Source organism: Mobula hypostoma, chromosome 3 (genome assembly GCF_963921235.1).
Source record: "Mobula hypostoma chromosome 3, sMobHyp1.1, whole genome shotgun sequence".
Taxonomy (NCBI): domain Eukaryota; kingdom Metazoa; phylum Chordata; class Chondrichthyes; order Myliobatiformes; family Myliobatidae; genus Mobula; species Mobula hypostoma.
The window spans coordinates 189,725,507-189,746,792 of record NC_086099.1 but is presented as its reverse complement, the minus strand read 5'-3'; the positions used below and the strand labels follow the sequence as shown (position 1 = coordinate 189,746,792).

General features: G+C 39.9%; 1 protein-coding gene across 1 annotated transcript in view; it reads right to left on the bottom strand.

The window, feature by feature from the left end:
• The window catches only part of LOC134344456 (patched domain-containing protein 3-like), a 38,977-nt gene extending 17,994 nt beyond the window's left edge, over positions 1-20,983 (bottom strand). Inside the window, exon 1 of the mRNA XM_063044275.1 lies at positions 20,202-20,983. Within this exon, the coding sequence (XP_062900345.1) occupies positions 20,202-20,933 (732 nt within the window). The 5' untranslated portion in view covers positions 20,934-20,983. The remainder of the gene's footprint in view (positions 1-20,201) is intronic.
• Positions 20,984-21,286: the final 303 nt, after the last annotated feature.

Below are 21,286 nucleotides of genomic sequence, written 5' to 3'. Positions count from 1 at the left end.
TGGAGAAAGAAAACAATCCAAGCATGTTCATGAAATCTCCGTGAAGGTGATATCCCCACCATGTGACTTGTGAGACCCTGCCCCATGATCTCTAAAATGGAAAAGAATATCTGAATGATGTTAAAAACCTTGTCCATTCAATGAGAGCACACAGAAACCCTGAAAAAGTGCACTTTGTCCCAAATTTCCCATTCTTATCAAGTATCTCCTATCCTAAATTGGTGGCATCTCATCAGCTACCTCAGAACCCAAAGAACTGGAGTGAAAATAAGTGAATCTCAATCTTGAAGGACTACCTGTGAATAAGTGAATGTCTTCAGCAATACCTTCCCAACTCATCACCTTTACAATCTTGAAGCATATGCAGCAAACACATGGAAACATCATCTCCTGCAGGAAATGTATGGTCGTTTCTTCACAGTTATTTGATTTTAATGCTTTAATTCCCTATACAGCAGTACTATGGGAAGGACTATAGCAGTTCAGGCTAAACATTCTCATGGACAATGAGAAATGGGTAATAAACACAGTCCTTGAGAGTAACACCCACATCCTATAAAATGAAATATCATGTAGATCTGAATCCTTGATGGCTATTTTGATTCTTAAATGAAATGTTGACCACGTGTTCATGAAAGTAAGGGGAAGTGGTTTGGAAGATGTTAGAGTCAATTGTTCAGGATGAGGTGATGGAGTACTTGGTAACACAGGACAAGATAGCACAAAGTCAGCATGGTTTCTTTCATGGAAAATCCTGCCTGACAAACCTGCTGGAGTTCTTTGATGAGATGACCAATAGGATAGATAAAGGGGATGCAGTGGATGTTGTATATTTGGACTTTCAGAAGGCCTTTGACAAGGTGCCACATATGAGGCTGCTTACCAAGTTAAGAGCCTGTGATATTACAGAAAAGCTACTAACATGGTTAGAGTTTTGGATGATTGGTAGGAAGCAGTGAGTGGGAATGAAAGGATCCTTTTCTGGATGGCTGCCGGTGACTAGTGGTATTCCGGAGCGGTCGGTGTTGGGACCACTTCTTTTTATGCTGCATAAAAATAAGACCATAAGATCATAAGATAAAGGAGCATGAGTAGGCCATTCGGCCCATCGATTCTGCTCCACCATACAATCATGAGCTGATCCAATTCTTCCAGTCATCTCCACTCCTCTGCCTTCTCCCCATACCCTTTGATGCCCTGGCTAATCAAGAACCTATCTATCTCTGTCTTAAATGCACCCAGTGACTTGGCCTCCACAGCCACTCGTGGCAACATATTCCACAGATTTACCACCCACTGTCTAAAGTAACTTCTCCGCTTCTCTGTTCTAAATGGACATCCTTCAATCATGAAGTCATGCCTTCTTGTCCTAGACTCCCCTATCATGAGAAATAACTTCACCATATCTAATCTGTTCAAGCCTTTTAACATTTGGAATGTTTCTATGAGATCCCCCCTCATTCTCCTGAACTCCAGGGAATACAGCCCAAGGTTCATTCTGGTGAACCTTTTCTGAACTCTCTCCAATGTCAGTATATCCTTTCTAAATTAAGGAGCCCAAAATTTCTCACAAAACTCTAAGTGTGGTCTCATAAATGCCTTATAGAGCCTCAACACCACATCCCTGCTCTTATATTCTATACCTCTCGAAATGAATGCCAACATTGCATTTGCCTTCTTCACCACTGACTCAACCTGCAGGTTAACCTTTAGGGTATCCTGCACAAGGACTCCCAAGTCCCTTTGCATTTCTGCATTTGAATTCTCTCCCCATCTAAATAATATTCTGCCCATTTATTTCTTCCACCGAAGTGCATGACCATACAATTTCCAACATCGTATTTCATTTGCCACTTCTTTGCCCATTCACCTAAACTAGCTAAGTCTCTCTGCAGACTCTCTGTTTCCTCAACATGACTCACTCCTCCACCTTTCTTTGCATCATCGGAAAATTTAGCCACCAATCCGTTAATTCCATAGTCCAAATCATTGACATACATTATAAAAAGCAGCGGTCCCAAAACCGACCCCTGTGGAAATCCATTGGTAACCATTAGTCAGCCAGAATAGGATCCCTTTATTCCCACTTCCTGTTTTCTGCCGAACAGCCAATGCTCCACCCATGCTCGTAACTCCCCTGTAATTCCATGAGCTCTTATCTTGCTAAGCAGCCTCATATGTGGCACCTTGTCAAAGGCCTTATGAAAATCCAAGTACACCACATCTACTGCATCTCCTTTGTCTATCCTGCTTGTAATTTCCTCAAAAAATTGCAGTAGGTTAGTCAGGCAGGATTTTCCTTTCAGGAAACTATGCTGGCTTTGGCCTATCTTGTCATGTTCCTCCAGGTACTCCGTAATCTCATCCCTAACAATCGATTCCAACAACTTCCCAACCACTGATATCAGGCTAACAGGTCTATAGTTTCCTTTCTGCTGCCTCCCACTCTTCTTAAATAGCGGAGTAACATTCGCAATTTTCCAGTGAACCAGTACAAAGCCAGAATCTATTGATTCTTGAAAGATGATTGTTAACGCCTTCACAATCTCTCCAGCTACTTCCTTCAGAACCCAAGGGTGCATTCCATCAGGTGCAGGAGATTTATCCACCCTCAGACCATTAAGCTTCCTGAGCACCTTCTCAGTCGTAATTTTCACTTCTCTGACACTCTAGAATGTCCAGTATACTGCAGATGTCTTCCACTGAGAAGACTGATGCAAAATAGACATTCAGTTTCTTATCCATCACTGCGTCTCTCATTACAATATCTCCAGCGTCACTTTCTATTGGTCCTATATCTACCCTCAACTCTCTTTTATCATAGTATCTTCTTTGATATTAGTTGCCACCTTCCTTTCATACTTCATCTTTTCCTTCCTAATTACCTACTTAGTTTCCTTCTTCAAGTTTTTATAAGCTTCCCAATCCTCTATCTTCCCACTGGCTTTGGCTTCCTTGTATGTCCTCTCTTTTGCTTTTACTTTGGCTCTGACTTCACTTGTCAGCCACGGTAGTGTCTTTCTTCTATTCTAAAATTTCTTCTTATTTGGAATATATCTGTCTTGCACTTCCCTCATTTTTTGCAGGAACTCCAGCCATTGCTGCTCTGCTGGTGTTCTTGCTAGTGTCTCTTTCCAGTCAACCTTGGCCAGTTTCCTTCTCATTCCAATATAATTTCCTTTATTCCACTGAAATACTGACACATTGGAATTTAGCTTCTCCTTCTCAAATTTCAAAGTGAATTCGATCATATTGTGATCACTGTTCCCTAAAGCACTCATATCACCTCCGGATCATTGCACAACACTCAATCCAGCACAGCTGATCCCCTGGTGGGCTCAGCGACAAGCTGTTCTAAAAAGCTATCCCTTAGATATTCTACAATTTCTCTCTCTTGAGGTCTAGTACTGGCCTGGTTATCCCAATCCACTTTCATGCTAAAATCCCCAACAACTTTCATGACATTACCCTTCTGACATGCCTTTTCCATCTCCTGCTGTAATTTGTAATCCACATCCCAGCTGCTGTTTGGAGGCCTGTATACAACTGCCATTAGGGTCCTTTTACCCTTGCCATTTCTTAACTCAACCCATTGAGACTCTACACCTTCTGATTCTATGTCATCCCTTTCTAATGATTTAATATTATTTCTTATACACAGGGCCACACCACGCCATCTGCCTACTAACCTATCTTTCTGATACACCATATATCCTTGGACGTTCAACTCCCAATGGCAGCCATCCTTTAGCCAAGTTTCGGAGATGGCCACAACATCATACTTGCCAATTTGTCACTGAATTTCAAGATTGTCCATTTTATTTCTTATGCTGCATGCACTCAAATGTAACTTTTTCAGTCCAGTACTTGTTGTTTTCTGTTTTAACTGACACAGCCTCAGAATGGAGGGGTGTCTATTTAGAACAGAATGAAGAGGGATTTCTTTATCCAGAGGGTAGTGAATCTGTGGAATTTATTGCCACGCATGACTGTGAAAACCAAGTCATTGTGTATATTTAAAGTGGAGATTGATAGGGTTTGATTAGTCACGAGGAGGCATAAGGTAGTCTCATGGACTTCGAGGATTCTTAAAATAAATGATGTTTCAATGTATAGACCCTTGTCCTTTGTTATAAGGCTGAAGAGCTTGGCGAAATTTGCTTTAGATTGTAGCAAAATTGCAGAAACTATCAGTGAGAGTGTTCAAGCAAATAGAAGTGATGAATGAGCTGCTAGTCAGTAGAATTGCTTTGCCTAAAAATGATAGAATTTGAGATTGTAATGTCAGAGAACAGCTCCATTTCTAACTAAGGGAAATCCACTCAATTGGTTACTGATGGATGGGTTTAGGATGCTCTGAGGAATGCCTTGGGACTGAATATTTTCCTCCAACAAACACAAACACTTGTCAGCTGAGGTCTCCAGTAGCATAGAATTGTCCTCTGTTCAGATTTGTTCATTCAGTTGTACTATTTATTTGTGCTTCCTTGTTGCCAAGGGCAATCACTCCTATCTTACCATTGAAGATTGCTTATTTTTAGACCAAGAGTTAGTAAGGTGAAGTAGTGAGGTGGTTTTTGGTAGAAGCAGAATAACCATTGTGGAGCAGGTTATTGATGAGTAAGAGCCATTTGCCATTTGCTTCTTCATTTTCTTTTTTATATGAGATTGAGCTTGGTTGGATATGTTGTCCTTTTTTGAAGAGGGCATTTCTTAGTTATTTCAACACTATTGGGGACATGTCACTGTTGTCTACACATCATACACCTTGGCTAGAGGCAGGACTAAGTCTGAGAAAGTAAGATAACCAGTAGTCCTCCTCAGAGTTGCAGCGTTGTTCCCATAAGATCACAAGCCCTCTTGTCCTAGACACTTCCACCATGGGAAACATCCTTTCCACATCTATTTTGTCTCTGCCTTTCAACATTTGAAAGATTTCAATGAGATCCCCCCTCATCCTTCTGAATTCCTGCTAGTACAGACCCAGAGCCATCAAACATTCCTCATAAGATAACCCGTTCATTCCCAGAATCATCCTTGTGAACCTCCTCTGGACCCTCTCCAATTCCAGCAAATCTATTCTAAGATGAGGGGCCCAAAACTGTTCACAATACTCAAGGTGAGGCCTCACCAGTGCCTTTAAAAGTCTCAGCATCACATCCTTGCTCTTGTATTCCTCATCTCTTGAAATGGATGCCAACATGGCATTTGCCTTCCTCACCACCAACTCAAACTGCAAGTTAACCTTCAGGGTGTTCTGCACAAAGGCTCTCAAGTCCCTCTGCATCTCAGATTCCTGGATTTTCTCCCTGTTTAGAAAATAGTCTGCACATTTATTTCTACGGCCAAAGTACATGACCATGCATTTTCCAACATTGTATTTCATTTGACATTTTCTTGCCCATTCCCCTAATCTGTCTAAGTCCTTTTACATCCTATCTGTTTCCTCAACACTACCTGCCCTGCCACCAATCTTTGTATCATCTGCAAACTTGGCAACAAAGCCATCTATTCCTTCATCTAAATCATTTATATACAGCATAAAAAGAAGTGGTCCCAACACCGACCCATGTGGAACACCACTAGTCACTGGCAGCCAACCAGATAAGGATCCTTTTATTCCCACTCACTGTCTCCTACCAATCATCCAATGCTTTAAACATCTTAGTAACTTTCCTGTAATACCATGGGCTCTTAAATTGGTAAACAGCCTCATGTATGGAACCTTGTCAAAGGCCTACTGAAAGTCCAAATATACAACATCCACTGCATCCCCTTTATCTATCCTACTTATAATCTTCTCAAAGAATTCCACGAGCTTTTTCAGGCAAGATTTTCCCATAAGGAAACCATGCTAACAATGTCCAATCTTGTCCTGTGTCACCAAGTATTCCAAATAACCACATCCTTAACAATTGACTCCAATACTTCCCAACCGCTGAAGTCAGGCTAACTGGTGTATAATTTCCCTTCTGCTGCATCCCTCATTTCTTTTCTTTCTTTTTAAATCTTTTTATTGAATGAGTATACCAAAAGGTAAGCCATATAAACATGAATACAATGTTAAAATATAATAAAATTACAGAAGGTATCAATACCAAAAAAAATACTACAAACAATGTAATTTAAACATAAGAAACCAAGATAACATAATAGTATACTAAATTTTATATATATATCAATAGAAAAAAAGAAAAAAAAAACCCAAAAAAAACCCACCGTGCAACTAACTAAAAGCAAAGCAAAGCAATGGGCTAACTTGAAACCAAACAGAGTTAAACTTAAAATCACGTCCTCAATCCCGACCTCCATTAAAAACAGTGAAAAAAAACAAGAAGGGTATATATTACATTAAGTGAAAATATCGAATAAAAGATCCCCAAATCTGTTCAAATTTAAATGAAGAATCATAAAGGTTACTTCTAATTTTCTCCAGATTCAAACATAATATCGTCTGAGAGAACCAAAAAAAGGTAGTTGGAGCATTAAGCTCTTTCCAATGTTGTAAAATACATCTTTTCGCCATTAAAGTAAGAAATGCAATCATTCTACGGGCTGAAGGGGAAAGATTACTAGAAATTTTAGGTAGTCCAAAGATAGCAGTAATAGGGTGAGGAGAGATATCTATATTTAATACCTTAGAAATAATATTAAAAATGTCTCTCCAAAAAGTTTCCAAAGTAGGGCAAGACCAAAACATATGAGTTAAAGAGGCTATCTGCCCCGAACATCTATCACAAAAAGGATTAATATGCAAGTAAAAACGCGCTAACTTATCTTTGGACATATGTGCTCTATGAACAACTTTAAATTGAATTAGGGAATGTTTAGCACAAATAGAGGAAGTATTAACTAATTGTAAAATCTGCCCCCAATCATCCACAGAAATGGTAAGCCCCAATTCCTGTTCCCAATCTACCCTAATCTTATCAAATGGAGCTTTCCTAAGTTTCATAATAATATTATAAATCATAGCCGATGCACCTTTCTGACATGGATTAAGGTTAATTATCGAATCTAAAATATATGTAGGAGGAAGCATTGGAAAGGAAGAAAGTATAGTACTTAGAAAATTTCTAACTTGTAAATATCTAAAAAAATGTATTCTTGATAAATTATATTTATTAGATAATTGTTCAAAAGACATAAGGGAACCATCTAAAAATAAATCCAAAAACCGTAAAATACCCTTAGTCTTCCAAGTTTGAAAAGCGCGATCCATAAAAGAGGGAGGAAAAAATATGTTACCTAAAATAGGAATCGCTAACCCGAATTGATTAAGATCAAAAAATTTCTGAATTGAAACCAAATACGCAAAGCATATTTAACTATTGGGTTAGACACATGCTTAAGGTGTTTCGAATCAAAAGGGAGAGAGGAACCTAAAATAGAGCCACGTGTATAGCCCTGAACAGATTGTAGTTCCAATGCTACCCATTTAGGAATAGATAGTATATCCTGGTCAAGTAACCAAAATTTCATATGTCGAATATTAATTGCCCAATAATAGAATCTAAAGTTAGGTAATGCTAAACCTCCATCTCTCTTAGCTTTCTGTAAATGTATTTTACCCAGTCTCGGATTTTTATTCTGCCAAATAAATGAAGAAATTTTAGAGTCAACTTTATCAAAGAAAGATTTTGGAACAAAAATTGGTAATCCTGAAACACATATTAAAATTTTGGCAAAAAAAACATCTTAACTGCATTAATACGACCAATCAAAGTTAAATATAAAGGAAACCATTTAGATGAAAGTTGAGTAATATGGTCTATTAATGGTAAAAAGTTAATCTTAAATAAATCTTTATATTTACAAGTAATTTTAATCCCAAGATAAGAAAAATAGTTATCAATCAATTTAAATGGAAATTTATAATATAAGGGAAGATGTTTATTAATCGGAAAGAGTTCACTCTTACTAAGATTTAATTTATAACCTGAAAAAAAACCAAATTGTGCTAATAACTCTAAAACAGCAGGAATGGATTTCTCAGGATTAGAAATATATAAAAGTAAATCATCAGCATAGAGTGATAATTTATGGGACTTTAATCCCCGAGTTATCCCAGTAATATTTGAAGATTCTCGAATGGCAATTGCAAGAGGTTCTAATGCAATATCAAATAATAGGGGACTAAGAGGACAGCCTTGTCGAGTACCTCGAAAAAGAGGAAAAAAAGGTGAGTTTAAAGAGTTAGTACGGACCGAGGCTACAGGGGAATGATATAACAGTTTAATCCAGGATATAAATTTCAAGCTAAAATTAAACATTTCAAGCACCTTAAATAAATAAGGCCATTCTACTCTATCAAAAGCTTTCTCGGCGTCTAAAGAAATAACACACTCAGGAACATTTTGTGAGGGAGTATAAACGATATTTAACAATGTACGAATATTATAAAAAGAGTAACGACCTTTAATAAAACCCGTTTGGTCTTCCGAAATAATAGAAGGAAGATTTCAGTAAACCAATCTGGGACCAACGGGTTCGCTACAGATCTGTGATGTCGGAATTCTATAAGATGGATTTAAGACCAGCGCTGCTGTACCCTGCACGTCTAAGGATTCGCATGTCAGATGGAGCCCTTCGTTTTTTTGATTCTCTATCGGATGCCCAGAGTTATCTGGATCAATTTTCACCTTCAACATCTTAATTGTTATTTTTTTTAACTATCTCCGTTGATCGGAGGCTGTGAATTGGTTGGTTTTAACTTTTTCGTGCCCTATTTGGGCAGAAAAGTTTATTTTTTGATTTCTTAATATGGTTGCTAAACTTTCTTTTTAACTGCGTCATTGCTTTCTTTTCCCAGGGGATTCTGGGTGGTTACTTCCTTATTGTCATTTTACGTATTTCCTGTGTGGCCTTAAATTTTGTAGTTTTTTTTAAACTTTATCTTGTTTTGCTTTTTATAACTAGTTTATGTTAATAATCTTATTTTTTCTTGTTGTTGTTTTGTTTATTCATGGGTTTGGGGTTTATTGTGGTTTTTTTTTAATATATATTTTCTGGCTTTTGTTCTGTTGTGTGTGTATTTTAATTGAGTTACTTTTTTTTTTACTTTTTTACTGTTTTACAATTAGCTGATCTTTTTCATATTTATAACTTTTTTTTAGGGAGCGTATACCGGAAGTCATGGGGGTAGTTTTAGCGCTTGCTTCTTTCGGGCGGGTCTGCTTTAGATTTTGCCTTGGGGTCTTGGGGTGGGGGGTGGTGGGAGGGGCTTCACGTTTTAGTTTTTTTCTCTTTGGGCTATATACATTATTGAAGTACTGGTTGCGTCCTTTTTCCCGGTATCTTTTGTATGTTCTGTTTCCTCTCCGGGTTCGTGGGTCGAGCCTATCGTCAATCCTCCTCGCTGTGGGTTGACTTTAGGATTTATGGAGTCTATTATTAATTTTGTCTCCTGGAATACTAACGGTCTTAATCATCCTATTAAAAGGAAAAAAGTTTTTAAAGTGTTCCGGAGACTTAAAGCACAAATTTTATTTTTACAAGAGACCCATGTACGGAGGGGGGACAGACTACGTTTTTTTAAATTCTGGAAGGGTCAACAATTTCATTCGAACTCCAATGCTAAGATTCGAGGCGTCTCTATTTTTATAGATTCCTCAGTTACTTTTATACAACAGGATATTTTTTCTGATCCGAATGGTAGATTTTTATTGGTTAGTGGTTTACTATTTAATAAAAAAGTAGTTTTGGTTAATGGTTATGCTCCTAATATGGACTGTCCGGAATTTTATAAATCATTATTTAATCAGTTTCCGAATTTGAACGAGTTTTCATTGATCTGGGGCGGAGATCTTAATACCTGTTTGTCTCCAGCTTTGGACCGTTCGGCTCCTTTACGGACCTTACCTAATAAATCTGCAACTTTGATTAACTCTTTCCTTTCTGATTCTGGGTCGACGGACATTTGGCGTTTTCTGCATCCTCAGGAAAAAGATTTTTCTTTCTTTTCACATGTTCATCATTCCTATTCAAGAATTGATTATTTTTTTATTGATTCTCGTCTTATTCCTTCAGTGATTAAATGTGATTATGATTCTATAACCATTTCGGATCAAGCTCCACTTAAGCTTTCTATTAAAATTATGGCCAATATACAAAATAATAGACAATGGCGTTTTAATTCGCTGTTGCTTCAGGACTCGGACTTTGTTAACTTTATGAATGAACAGATTGAGCTTTTTTTTACAATTAACCATACAGAGGATATTTCGGTTAACACTCTTTGGGACACTTTTAAAGCCTATATTCGTGGTCAGATTATCTCGTATTCTGCTGCTTTGAGGAAGAAGCAGAAGCAGGAGGAGATGGTAATTGTGGACAAGATTAAAGAAATTGATAAGAAATATATTATGGCTCCTTCTGAGCAGTTATACAAACAAAGAACTGAATTTCAAATGGAACACAGTTTATTACTCTCGTCCTCGATTGTAAACCAATTAAAGAAAACAAGAAGTGAATTTTATGTTCACAGTGACAAAATTGGCAAGCTGCTGGCTAATCAATTGAAATCTAATTATGTTAAATCTCAAATCAGTCAGATTTATAACCAAAATGATCGATTGATACTGGATCATGTGGGGATTAATCAAACCTTTTGTGATTTTTATTCTTCTTTATATCAATCAGAGTCTCCTCGAGATTCTAAATATATGAATGATTTTTTAGATAATTTAGACTTCCCTCAGATTTCACAGGATATGTCTTCTACATTAGATACTTCCATTACTATGGATGAGATTAAGAATGTTATTCTTTCTATGAATTTGGGGAAAGCTCCTGGCCCGGATGGGTTTACCGTTGAATTTTATAAATGTTTTGCTTCTTTATTGATCCCTTGGCTCTGTAGGATTTTTGAGGCTTCTCTGAAACTTGGTAAACTTCCTGAATCTTTTAATAGAGCGTCAATTTCTTTAATATTAAAGAAGGATAAAGACCCTGCTCAATGTGCATCTTATAGACCAATATCTCTATTAAATGTTGATTCTAAAGTTTTTTCTAAGCATACCTCATTTCTTAAAGAGTGGAGTAACATTTGCAATTTTCTAGTCCTCTGGCACCATGCCAGAGTCCAATGATTTCTGAAAGGTTATTTCTAATGCCACCACAATCTCTAACGTTACCTCTTTCAGATCCCTAGGGTGCAGTTCCTCTGGTCCGGGTGACTCATGTACCTTTAGGTCTTTCAGCTTTTTGAGCACCTTCTCCCTGGTAACAGTAACTGCACCCACTTCTCTTCCTTCACACACTACAACATCAGGCATACTCCACAATCAATGTATCCTTTCCCTCCTATGTAGCCTATTATCCTCCATTTTTATTTCATCGATGTATCTATCTAAGAGTCCCTTAAATGCCTCTATTGTATCAGCTGCTACCATTGTCCTGACCATAGTTCCAGGCACTACCACTCTCTGTGTAAAAAAAACTACATCTGTCCTCTCCTCTAAACTTTCCTGCAATCACCTTAAAATGGTGGCCTCTGTTATTAACCATTGGCGCACTGGTAAAAAGACACAGGCTGTCCACTCTGTCTATGTCTGTTATAATCTTATCCACCTCTATCAAGTTACTTTGCATCCTCCTTTGCTCTGAAGATAAAAATCCTAGCTCACTCAAACTATCTTCATAAGACATGTTCTCTAATCTGATCAGCATCCTAGTAAATCTCCTCTGAACCTTCTGTAAAGCTTCTTCATCCTTATGATAATTGGATGACCAGAACTAAATATTTTACTCCAAGTATGGTCCAACCAGAGTCTTACACAGCTGCAACATTTCCTCATGGCTCTTGAACTTAATCCCCAGCTAATGAAGGCCAACACCTTCTTAACCACCTTATCAGTATGTGCAGCAATTCTGAGAGATCTATGAACTTGGACTTCAAGTTGACCATCATGTCATTCTACAAATGCACAGTCGAGAGCATGTTAACAAGCTGCATCACGCGTCGTATAGAAAATGCACTGCGGCGGACATGATAGTCCTACAACGGGTGGTCAAAACTGCCTAATGCAACAGCAGCACCATCAAGGGCATATATACAGTCAGGTGCCCAAAAAGGGCCTGTAACCTCATGAAGGTTCCCACCCACCCTGCTCATGGTCTGTTTGTCCCAATCCCTTCAGGGGGAGGCTACGTAGCATCCACGCCAGGACCACCAGTCTCAAAAACAGTTAGTTTCCACAAACAGTAAGGCCGATCAACACCTCTACCCATTGAAAAGCCTCTCCACACCTCAACCATCACTATTTTATTATCTCCTGTCAGTCATTTTATGCCCAGACACTCCTATGCTTTATCACTTTATGGCCAGGCAATCAATCTCTGTACACAAGCTATCTAATGTTTGTTATATTTATTGTTTTTTTATTGTGTTCTTTATTTTATTGGTATTGTTTTTGTGATGCATCGGATCCAGAGTAACTCTTTTCTTTCTCTTTTACCCTTGTGTACTGGAATTGACCTTTAACAACCTTGAAGAATATGTTGAATCTACTACCACCCACTGTATTCTATGGGAAATCCAATTCCAAATCCATACTGCCAAGTTTCCATGGGTCACATGCCTCATTTATAGTAAGCAGCTGTTGATCCCAGGGGATCATGGGTTTGTGCCTCTGGTGGACTGTGTCCTCTCCAGGGCACAAGCCTGCGCGGGAAGATTTGAAGAATGGGCTGTTGCCCGTGCCGTGGGCTCCCCTTCTCCACATCACTGATGTAGTCCAAGGGAAGAGCAAGTGCCGATACAGCTTGGCACCAGTGTTGTTGCAGAGGTTGCCAGAGTGAAGTTGTAAACAACATCAAACTGCCTTAGGGACCCCAGCTCCAGACTTCTTCCTCGCAATTTACTCCCGAAGCCTTTCCCATAGGTGGGTAGGGCCGCAAAGTGGCAAAGGCTGAAAATCAGAGTTTTCCTTCACCTGGGTGGGCTGCTGTCCAAGGGTAACAAGTACCACATGCCTCATAACTTTCTGAATGAGCCTACCATGGGGACCTTCATAAACTTTCAAAGGTTCATAAGGTTTTCAAGCATATTAAAATTGAAAACCTGAGTCTCTGTACCTCCCTCTCCAACTGCATCCTTGACTTCCTTATTGGGAGACCACAGTCACTAATAACATTTCCTCCTTGCTGTCAGTCAACGTGGGCACACCTCAAGTATGTGGGCTTAAACCTCTTTTCTACTCTCTCTATACTCATGACTGTGTGGCTGGGCACAACTCAAATTCAATCTGTAAACTCGCTGATGAAACCACTGCTGTTGGAGCCTCCATCGTAACCAAGACATCTTCATGAGTGGTGCCTCAGAAAGGCGATGTCCAGTATAGAGGACCCTCATCACCCAAGGTTCATGGACTCAGTTAACTCCCTCATGTTCACAATCCTCTCCACCACCTGACCATCTGGAACCAAATTTGTTGAGAATTTCAATGTAAGTAGTTTTATAAGGGGTTCAAGTTTCTGTCTCGGTGGCAGCCAGGATTGGATGATAAATGCTGGCCTTACGAAAAGTACAAATACCCAGAGGAGGAATAAAGAAATCCAGTTAAGTTCTGAAACAAAGTAGATTTGTGCTGTGCGATATTACTTAACATGCAAACATTGATGAACTTATTCAAAACTTCAGATTAGACTAAACAATAGATATAATTGATGGTTGGCATGGGCTAATGTGTGCCAAAGTGCATGGCTCCATGATGATTGACTGTGACTTTATGACTTTGAATCAATAATTTTGAACTTATTTTAACAGTGGCCTAAATCTTGGAGCTGAGAGTGAATTTCACAGGTGTTTCACTGTTATAACCATGTTTCATAGAATAAATAGGCAATGATAATATTCTCCAATTAAAATTATGCTAAAATATTTTGAATTTAAAATTATCACAATTATTGTAAAATCTCCAACAGAAATCTGAAAAAAATGACAAGTTTAGTTTGGCATAAAATGATCACAAATGTATACCATCTTCAACAGTAGATCAGTAGAGCTAGGAGGACTTGATGTTTCAATCCCTCTGCAAATAGCTGAATGTGCTCCACAAGAGCTCCTCAGAACTTTTTTTTCCATTGCTTTCAGCTATTTGTTCTAGTCCTATGTGAGGCTCAGCATTAAACAAAATTTGAGCTTTATATAGAAGTAAGACGAAGAGTTAAAAGCAATGAAGTACAAAAACAGTTCTCAAGGAATTTCTTATTATGTTTTTTTAGATCGGGACAAGAGGGTGGCATGAGAGCTAAATTCTGAAGGAAGGCAGTTTTTTTAAAAACTTCTTTGGGTACAAGACTGCGCAGGAGTGTGATGTAGACAGGACAGCGCGGAGAGTTTAAAAAGAAGACCACCCTATACAGCGGGCAGCAGAGTGTAGGGCTTTGGCTCAATGGGCTGAAGGGGTAACAGGAAGAGGTGAGAGCGCGGCATCAATTCTTTTTTTCCCCTTGGTGAATTGGCCCGGACAGACAGAGGAACAGCAGGGCTCTCACAGCTAACGGTACGAGCTATCAGTTTAAAAAGTGCATGTGTTTGGCGAGGTAAGTGGGTAAGTAGACTTATTTTTCCTTGTTTCATTACTATAGAGTTAGGTAGCATGCCTTCAGGGTTAGTGCTTTGTTCAGGATGTAAGATGTGAGAATCCTGGGAGACCTCCAGCATCCCTGATGGCCACACCTGCGCCAGGTGCACCGAGGTGCAGCTCCTGAGAGACCGTGTTAGGGATCTGGAGCTGCAGCTTGATGACCTACTGCTTATCAGGGAAAGTGAAGAGGTGATAGACAGGAGCTACAGGGAGGTAGTCATCCCTAGGCTACAGGGGTCAGAAAACAGGGTAACTGTCAGGAGAGGGAAGGGAATGCCTGGATAGTGGAGAGCACCCCTGTGACTGCCCCCTTCAGCAACGAGTATATCGTTTTGGATGCAGTTGAGGGGGATGACCTGACAGGGGACGACCACGGTGACCGGGTCTCTGGCACTGAGCCTGGCGCTGTTGTGCAGGAGGGAAGGAGGAAGAAGAGGAATGCGGTAGTCATAGGGGATTCCATAGTCAAGGGAACAGACAGGAGATTCTGTGAGCTGATAGAGATACCCACATGGTGTGTTGCCTCCCAGGTGCCAGGGTACGGGATGTCTCGGATCGGATCCAGAATATTCTGAAGGCAGAGGGTGATCAGCCAGCTGTCTTGGTACATGTTGGTAGCAAAGACATAGACAGGAAAAGGGAGGAGGTCCTGAAGAGAGATTTCCAGGAGTTAGGAAGGAAGCTGAGAAGCAGGACCTCCAGGGTAGTAATCTCAGGATTACTACCTATGCCACGTGCTAGCGAGGGCAAGAATAGTAGGATCAGGCAGATGAATGAGCGGCTGAGAGACTGGTGCAGGGGGCAGGGCTTCAGATTCTTGGATCATTGGGATCTCTTCTGGGGGAAGTATGACCTGTTCAAAAAGGACGGGTTACACCTGAACCCAAAGGGGACCAATATCCTGGCGGGAAGGTTTAACAGAGCTGTTAGGGAGGGCTTAAACTAATTTGGCAGGGGGATGGGACCCAGGTGATAGAGCGGGGGAGGGGGAAAACAGAAATAAAACAAGGATAGTGAGCAGTAAAGATGTCAGGAAGGACAGGCAGGTGATGGGGCAAATTTGTAGCCATTGGGATGAGTTGCAGTGCAATCAAAGCAAAAAGTACCAAATACTGGACTTAAGGTGTTATACTTAAATGCACGCAGCATAAGGAATAAGGTGGATGATCTTGTCGTACAACTACGGATTGGCAGGTATGATATTGTGGCCATCACTGAGACGTGGCTAAAGGATGCATTTCTCTGGGAGCTGAACGTCCAAGGATACACGGTGTATCGGAAGGATAGGCAGGTAGGCAGTGGGGGTGGCTTGTCTATATTGTGAAGAAATTATATTAAGTCATTAGAAAGAGATGACATAGGATCGGAAGGTGCAGAATCTTTATGGGTTGAGCTAAGAAATCACAGGGGTAAAAGGACACTGATGGCAGTTATATACAGGCCTCGTAACAGCTGCAGTGATGTGGACTACAAATTACAACTGGAAATAGAAAAGGCTTGTCAGAAGGGCAGTTTTATGATAATTGTGGGGGATTTTAACATGCGAGTGGATTGTGAAAATCAGGTCGGCACTGGATCTCAAGAGAGAGAATTTGTAGAATGTCTACGGGATGGCTTTTTAGAACAGCTTGTTGTTCAGCCCACTAGGGGATCGGCTGTACTGGATTGGGTATTATTTAATGAACCAGAGGTGATTAGAGAGATTGAGGTGAAGGAACCCTAAGGAGGCAGTGATCATAACATGATTGAGTTCACTGTGAAATTTGAGAAAGAGAAGCCGAAATCTGTTGTGTCGGTATTTCAGTGGAGTAAAGGAAATTACAGTGGCATGAGAGAGAAACTGGCCACTGTTGACTGGAAAGGGACACTGGCAGGAAAGACAGCAGAGCAGCAGTGGCTGGAGTTTATGCGAGAAGTGAGGAAAGTGCAAGACAGATAAATTCCAAAAAAGAAAAAATTTTCGAATGGAAAAAGTATGCAACCATGGCTGACAAGAGAAGTCAAAGCCAAAGTAAAAGCAAAGGAGAGGGCATAGAAGGAAGCAAAAATTAGTGGGAAGACAGAGGATTAGGAAGTTTTTAAAAGCTTACAAAAGGAAACTAAGAAGGTCATTAAGAGGGAAAAGATGAACTATGAAAGGAAGTTAGCAAATAATATCAAAGAGGATACTAAAAGCTTTTTAAAGTATATAAAGAGTAAAAGACAGGTGAGAGTAGATATAGGACCGATAGAAAATGATGCTGGAGAAATTGTAATGGGAGATAAGGAGACAGCGGAGGAACTGAACGAGTATTTTTCATCAGTTTTCACTGAGGAAGACATCTGCAGTATACCGGACACTCAAAGGTGTCAGGGAAGAGAAGTGTGCACAGTCACAATTATGACAGAGAAAGTACTCAGGAAGCTGAATAGTCTAAGGGTAGGTAAATCTCCCGGACCAGATGGAATGCACCTTCGCATTCTGAAGGAAGTAGTTGTGGAGATTGCAGAGGCGTTAGTAATGATCTTTCAAAAGTCAATAGATTCTGGCATGGTTCCGGAGGACTGGAAAATTGCAAATGTCACTCTGCTATTTAAGAAGGGGGAAAGGAAGCTAAAAGGAAATTATTGACCTGTTATCTTGACATCAGTGGTTGGGAAGTTGTTGGAGTCGTTTGTCAAGGATGAGGTTATGGAGTACCTGGACGCATATGACAAGATAGGCAGAACTCAGCATGGTTTCCTTAAAGGTAAATCCTGCCTGACAAACCTATTGCAATTTTTTGAGGAAATTACAAGTAGGCTAGACAAGGGAGATGCAGTGGATGATGTGTGTTTGGATTTTCAGAAGGCCTTTGCAAGGTGCCACAAATGAGCCTACTTAACAAGATAAGAGGCCATGGAATTGTGGGAAAGTTACATACATCGATAGAGTGTTGGCTGATTGGCAGGAAACAGAGAGTGGGAATAAAGGGATCCCTTTCTGATTGGCTGCCGGTTACCAGTGATGTTCCACAGGGATCCGTGTTGGGGCTGCTTCTTTTTCGTTGTACATCAACGATTTGGTTTATGAAATAGATGGCTTTGTGGCTAAGTTTGCTGACGATACGAAGATAGGTGGAGAGGCCGGTAGTGTTGAGGAAACAGAGTCTGCAGAGAGACTTGAATAGATTGGGAGAATGTGCAAAGAAGTGGCAAATGAAATACAATGTTGGAAAGTGTATGGTCATGCACTTTGGTAGAAGAAATAAATGGGCAGAATATCATTTAAATGGGGAGAGAATTCAAAGTTCTGAGATGCAACAGGACTTGGGAGTCCTCGTGCAGGATACCCTTAATGTTGACCTCCAGGTTGAGTCAGTGGTGAAGAAGGCGAATGCAATGTTGGCATTCATTTCTAGAGGAATAGAATGTAGGAACAGGGATGTGACGTTGAGGCTCTATAAGGTGCTGGTAAGACCTCACTTGGAGTACTGTGTGCAGTTTTGGGCTCCTTATTTAAGAAAGGATGTGTTGACGTTGGAGAGGGTACAGAGAAGATTCACTAGAATGATTCCAGGAATGAGAGGGTTAACATATGAGGAACGTTTGACCGCTCTTGTACTGTACACCTTGGAGTTTAGAAGAATGAAGGGGGACCTCATAGAAACATTTCAAATGTTGAAAGGCATGGACAGAGTGGATGTGGCAAAGTTGTTTCCCATGATGGGGGAGTCTAGTACGAGAGGGCATGACTTAAGGATTGAAGGGCGCCCATTCAGAACAGAGATGAGAAGAAATTTTTTTAGCTGGAGGGTGGTGAATCTGTGGAATGTGTTGGCATGGGTGTCAGTGGAGGCCAAGTCATTGGGTGTATTTAAGGCAGAGATTGATAGGTATCTGAGTAGCCAGGGCATCAAAGGTTATGGTGAGAAGGTGGGGGAGTGGGACTAAATGGGAGAATGGATCAGCTCATAATAAAATGGCGGAGCAGACTCCATGGGCTGAATGGCCGACTCCTGCTCCTTTGTCTTATGGTCTTATGGTCTTACATGAGAGAGAAAGAAAGAGAGAGAGAGAGAGAGAGAGAGAGGATGAGAGAGAGAAAGAGACAGAGAGAATGGGATGGAGTAAAAAATAGCAAACAGAATTTTTAGCATGACTTGAATTGGAGGAAACAAACTAAAGGTACAAAGGAGGCAAGAGAGACACTGAAGGTGATGCACTTTCTTGATATCAACTGCTGGATGTAAAACAAACACTTTGTTTATATTAAATATCACCGAGCAGCAGATGGGAAGTTGAAAGGAGGCAAAGTCCCCAATATTCTGAGGGAAGAACAAGAAACCATTGATGGTGCTTCTTTAGCTACAACAGTGTTGTCAGGATTGGAAAAGGCAAGTCTAGGCCCATTCAACCAGATGGTGGTGAAAATGCAAGCCAATGTTGCTAGACTGTATTAATAAGTGATTGCTTCATATTGGTCTGAAACTAAAGCAATATTATGTATGACCAGAATTGTTCAGGCCAGTTGTGAAGTTGTCAAATTTGGATCAACAAGAGCCTAACAGATTGCATTCTAAATGGTGAAAAGCCAGGTACCCAAGGGAAATAATATAATCGCAGACTCCCTGGTGAAAATTGTTTAATTTTTAGGGATATGAATGTATGGTCTGAGAACTGCAAAACAGCAAATGTCTCGAATTAAATTTCTCCTACTTACATTCAAATCACACTATGGTTGTCCCTTTAAACGCAAACAACAGGAATTCTGCAGATGCTGGAAATTCAAGCAACACACATCAAAGTTGCTGGTGAACGCAGCAGGCCAGGCAGCATCTCTAGGAAGAGGTACAGTCGACATTTCAGGCCGAGACCCTTCGTCAGGACCCTTGTCCATTTTGATGGTCTCCTTCAATATGAAAGCCAGACAACTCAGCTCTGTAAATACTACATATTCTTTTGTGCCTCCTTTATTTTAACAACATTCAGGTGCCTACACATAAACATCTTTATGCTATTCTCTTTCCTCTCTAAAATACTCCTTAAAATATTTTCCCGCCCTGCTATCTCTTTCTGTAGTTTATGTTATTTTTTTTCACTTTGGTGACGGTATGAAGTTCTTTTGGACATTTCACTGAGTTAAAAACACTGCAGAATCCCAAGCTGTTGGAAGTTGAAAGAATTGAATACAGATGGAACTCAAGAGGATGTGTGGCATATTACTATGTTTCCACTTTCCTCAAAGTGAAGAACATCTAACTCCAAACAGTTTTTCAATATAGGGCAACAGAAAGGCACAATTATCCAATATCCTGCCTATTTCGACAATTATTTCTGCTCTTAGAAAGAAAGTGAAAATTTCAGGATTGGCAAAGAACTCAGTGATCTGTGAATTATTGTTGGTGTTCACCTGCTCATTCATGATAAATTTGGCAGATTACTAAAAACCCAAAAAAATAGCCAGGTCACAGAAAGAGAGATTTCCTTTTTGTAATCAGGTTCAGATATGAGCTGGTACGAGTGAAAGAAGATGCTTTGTTCATGATCAAAGTTCAGTATAAGCTGCAAACATCTACTGCAACAGTTTCTCATAAGTGGCACATTTCCATTCATCCATCACTTACAAAGATGTGAACAATAAAGACTAACCTCAATTTCCGGCAGGTTCATCAGTTCCTTTGGAAAGGCGGAAAGGAAATTTTTGAGCCACAGCAAACTTCTCTCTTTCATTTCTTCTCTATCTTCTTGTAAATAATAGTCAATTTGAATTGCTTTTGCTGTTTCTATAATATTGCTTTCTGGTATCAATTTTACACCTCCAACAGTTGAACCAATAAATTCTTTCCCTGTTCTTGGATAAGTAAAATTGATGCTCTCTACCAAAGTAGGATTGCGCTCTATCAACTTCAAAATTACATTTGAAATGCAAGAGTCTAATCTCCGTACACAGAGAGAAGTATAGTTCCATATGGCATGGCTATTGTCAGAAATATTAAGCTGTTTCACCTTTTCATCAAGTGATACAATCTTTTTAAATGCATCTGTTGTAAGGATGTTGTTACCTTTTGATACAGCAATAAAGGAAGCAAATGTTCCGTCTGTGTAAAGCCTCTGTTCAAAGAACAATTCAGAATCATTGGTTGGAAAATGTTCCTTAATAAACTCTCTCTCAGACTTTGCTGGCCCACTGATAGGTGTAAATTGCTCTTCCAAATCATTAGCTTCACGTACTGGTAAAAAATAAAAACCTGCGCCCAGTCCTGCAGAAATAAGTAGAGGAATTGTGAAGAACCACCAGGGATTTGTGCCAACAATCTTCCCGAGCTTCTCAAAAGCTGTCCTGAGGACCTTCTCAACACAGTTTGTCTTATAACAGGACATGATGAAAATTCAACAAAACTCCAAAACCTTTATCTCTTCAAAATGCTGTGTTCAAAATCAGGAAGAAGAAACAGTCCAGAGATCACTGCGCATGTTTATTCATTTACAGGGCTATTAGAATTACGCCATCAGTGACTGCAATGAGACATATTCAAACACAGACTTCCTGGAGACAGTTTCACTTCTGATTTTGTTCTATTGCAGTGGTGCTCCAGGGATCCAGAGTTGTTCCTGAAATGTATGGATCAAAGTAAGCTTCAGAGAGATGTAAACTTAGTCAGCTCTATCAAGGGCACTATCCTCCATAGTATGCAGGACATTTTCAAGGAATGGTGCCTCAAAAAGGCGGCAAC